Source organism: Propithecus coquereli, unplaced genomic scaffold (genome assembly GCF_000956105.1).
Source record: "Propithecus coquereli isolate 6110/MARCELLA unplaced genomic scaffold, Pcoq_1.0 Scaffold380, whole genome shotgun sequence".
In the NCBI taxonomy this organism is placed as follows: Eukaryota; Metazoa; Chordata; class Mammalia; order Primates; family Indriidae; genus Propithecus; species Propithecus coquereli.
The window spans coordinates 572,676-574,497 of NW_012149508.1; the positions used below are offsets into that span (position 1 = coordinate 572,676).

A 1,822-nucleotide genomic window follows, 5' to 3' on the forward strand; every position below is an offset into this window, starting at 1 on the left:
ATAATTACATTGTTCATTCAGACAAATTTTGGTTTGGTTTTTCTAGAGGATAACAGCAGGGCTGAGAAGGAGAAAGATTTAGAAGCATTGAAGCTACTCTTAATTACGTTAGTTTAATTCCAGTCAGCATTAAGTAAAATTATCAAACTGCTTATGCCTCCTGGAGGAAATCTAAGGTATAAAGTAAAGTACACTTTTGAGTTCCCTCATGTTTCTAATTTGTCTTATAACATTTCCTCAGAGACTTACAGGTCAGGGGAAGGAGCAGAGCCATCTTGCCAAAGCCAAGGGCTGCTGGGTCCACCCTGAGACAGCCCCACCCAGTAACCATGGCTTCCTTTGATCTTCCTCAAGCTGCCAGTGATAAAATCCTGTAAGAAACAAGGCCTGATCTGTGAACTGAGAAAAACAAACAAACAAACTACAGTGAAATGTAAAGTATGACATTTTGCCTAGCTAGAAATTAATGGAAACCTGAGAGTTGGAGAAAGAAAGTATTTTAAAAAAGTGAGGATACATTTTCTAGACTTTTCTAACGCTATATAATCAATGCGGTGGTAAGGACTGTGGAAACAATAGGCTACTGGGATTAGTATTGTTTCAGTAGATTGAGAGTCTGGCAAATAGTATATGTCAAAAAAAGGTAAGTGTTGTTCTAAACCTTCATTATCAGAAGTCAGAAGTAAAAATATCTTTGACATCATAGACCACATAGTAATCCAGTATACTTCAATACGGGAAAGAGTTTAGGAAAGTCTAGAAGCAATTTAATTGTAAACACATTTTGTTGAAAGAAACATTTCTAATTTTTGTCAAGTTTTCACAGAAAATAATTTTTTGAACCCATAGTTGTAATAATTTAGTTCTAGTCTTCTTGGTTTACTGCATATCTTTAACAAATTATTTTCTCCTTATTCTTGTAGAAACGAACTCTGACTGATTACTGAATATAACAGGTATACATTTTTCATAGGGTCAGAAATAAATGTGTAGGCTTACAAACCTAGGACAGAGATTGTCTATTGATTCACTTACAGATTTACTTGAAGAGAATTCACTAACTTTAAAACAGATACTCTCTCCAGAGAGTTGATGACATTTTACATATAAACTTTATCTTCTCCATATCCCTGCAACATGAGCAGAAAAAGGGATCTTTTTTACCTGGAATTCACAAATAAGATTGATGCCTAGAGATGACTGGTGATGTACCATATTGAGCACTGACAGACTGTTCGACTCTGTGCAAGACACGTCTCAGTACTTCCATATATCTCTAATGTCATCCTCGAGCAATATTTTGAAGTTATATTATTTTACAGTAAGAAAACTGAGGCATTGAGAGATGCAGTTAAAAGTGCTGGAGTGTTAACCTTAGAAGTCCAGACCCTAAGCCCTTTGATTTGAGTGGTGAGGATGGTCAGTAAGAGGGAGCTTATGGTTGTCCTTTCCTGAAGGTCACACTGATACTGGCATCTTAACTATTTCTTTCACCTGTGTGAAATTCTAGTAGTTTGTCTCTCTAGTGGAATAATGAAGTCCTAAAAAGGACATTGACAGTCTGCTGATAGAAGCCTACCCTCCTTCCAGTTTAGAAATCCATACCTCTGTCCCCCCATTCTATCAGTCTGATAACATAATGTCTGAAAGCCTAGAAAATACACAGAAAAGACAATGGGCAGACGGTGGGTTTAAAAGGCCCAATTTATTAATTTATTTAGGAAAATATCAATCAGCGGGCATCACACCACCTCTCCCAATGACTTATAGATTTCTGGGTGAAATTTACATTTACTCTAGACTTAAAAAAAAAATAGAAGTG

General features: G+C 36.2%; 1 protein-coding gene across 1 annotated transcript in view; it reads right to left on the bottom strand.

The window, feature by feature from the left end:
- Positions 1-245: 245 nt before the first annotated feature.
- CLEC9A (C-type lectin domain family 9, member A) overlaps positions 246-1,822 on the bottom strand; it is a 23,068-nt gene continuing 21,491 nt past the window's right edge. Inside the window, exon 4 of the mRNA XM_012652145.1 lies at positions 246-371. Within this exon, the coding sequence (XP_012507599.1) occupies positions 246-371 (126 nt within the window). The remainder of the gene's footprint in view (positions 372-1,822) is intronic.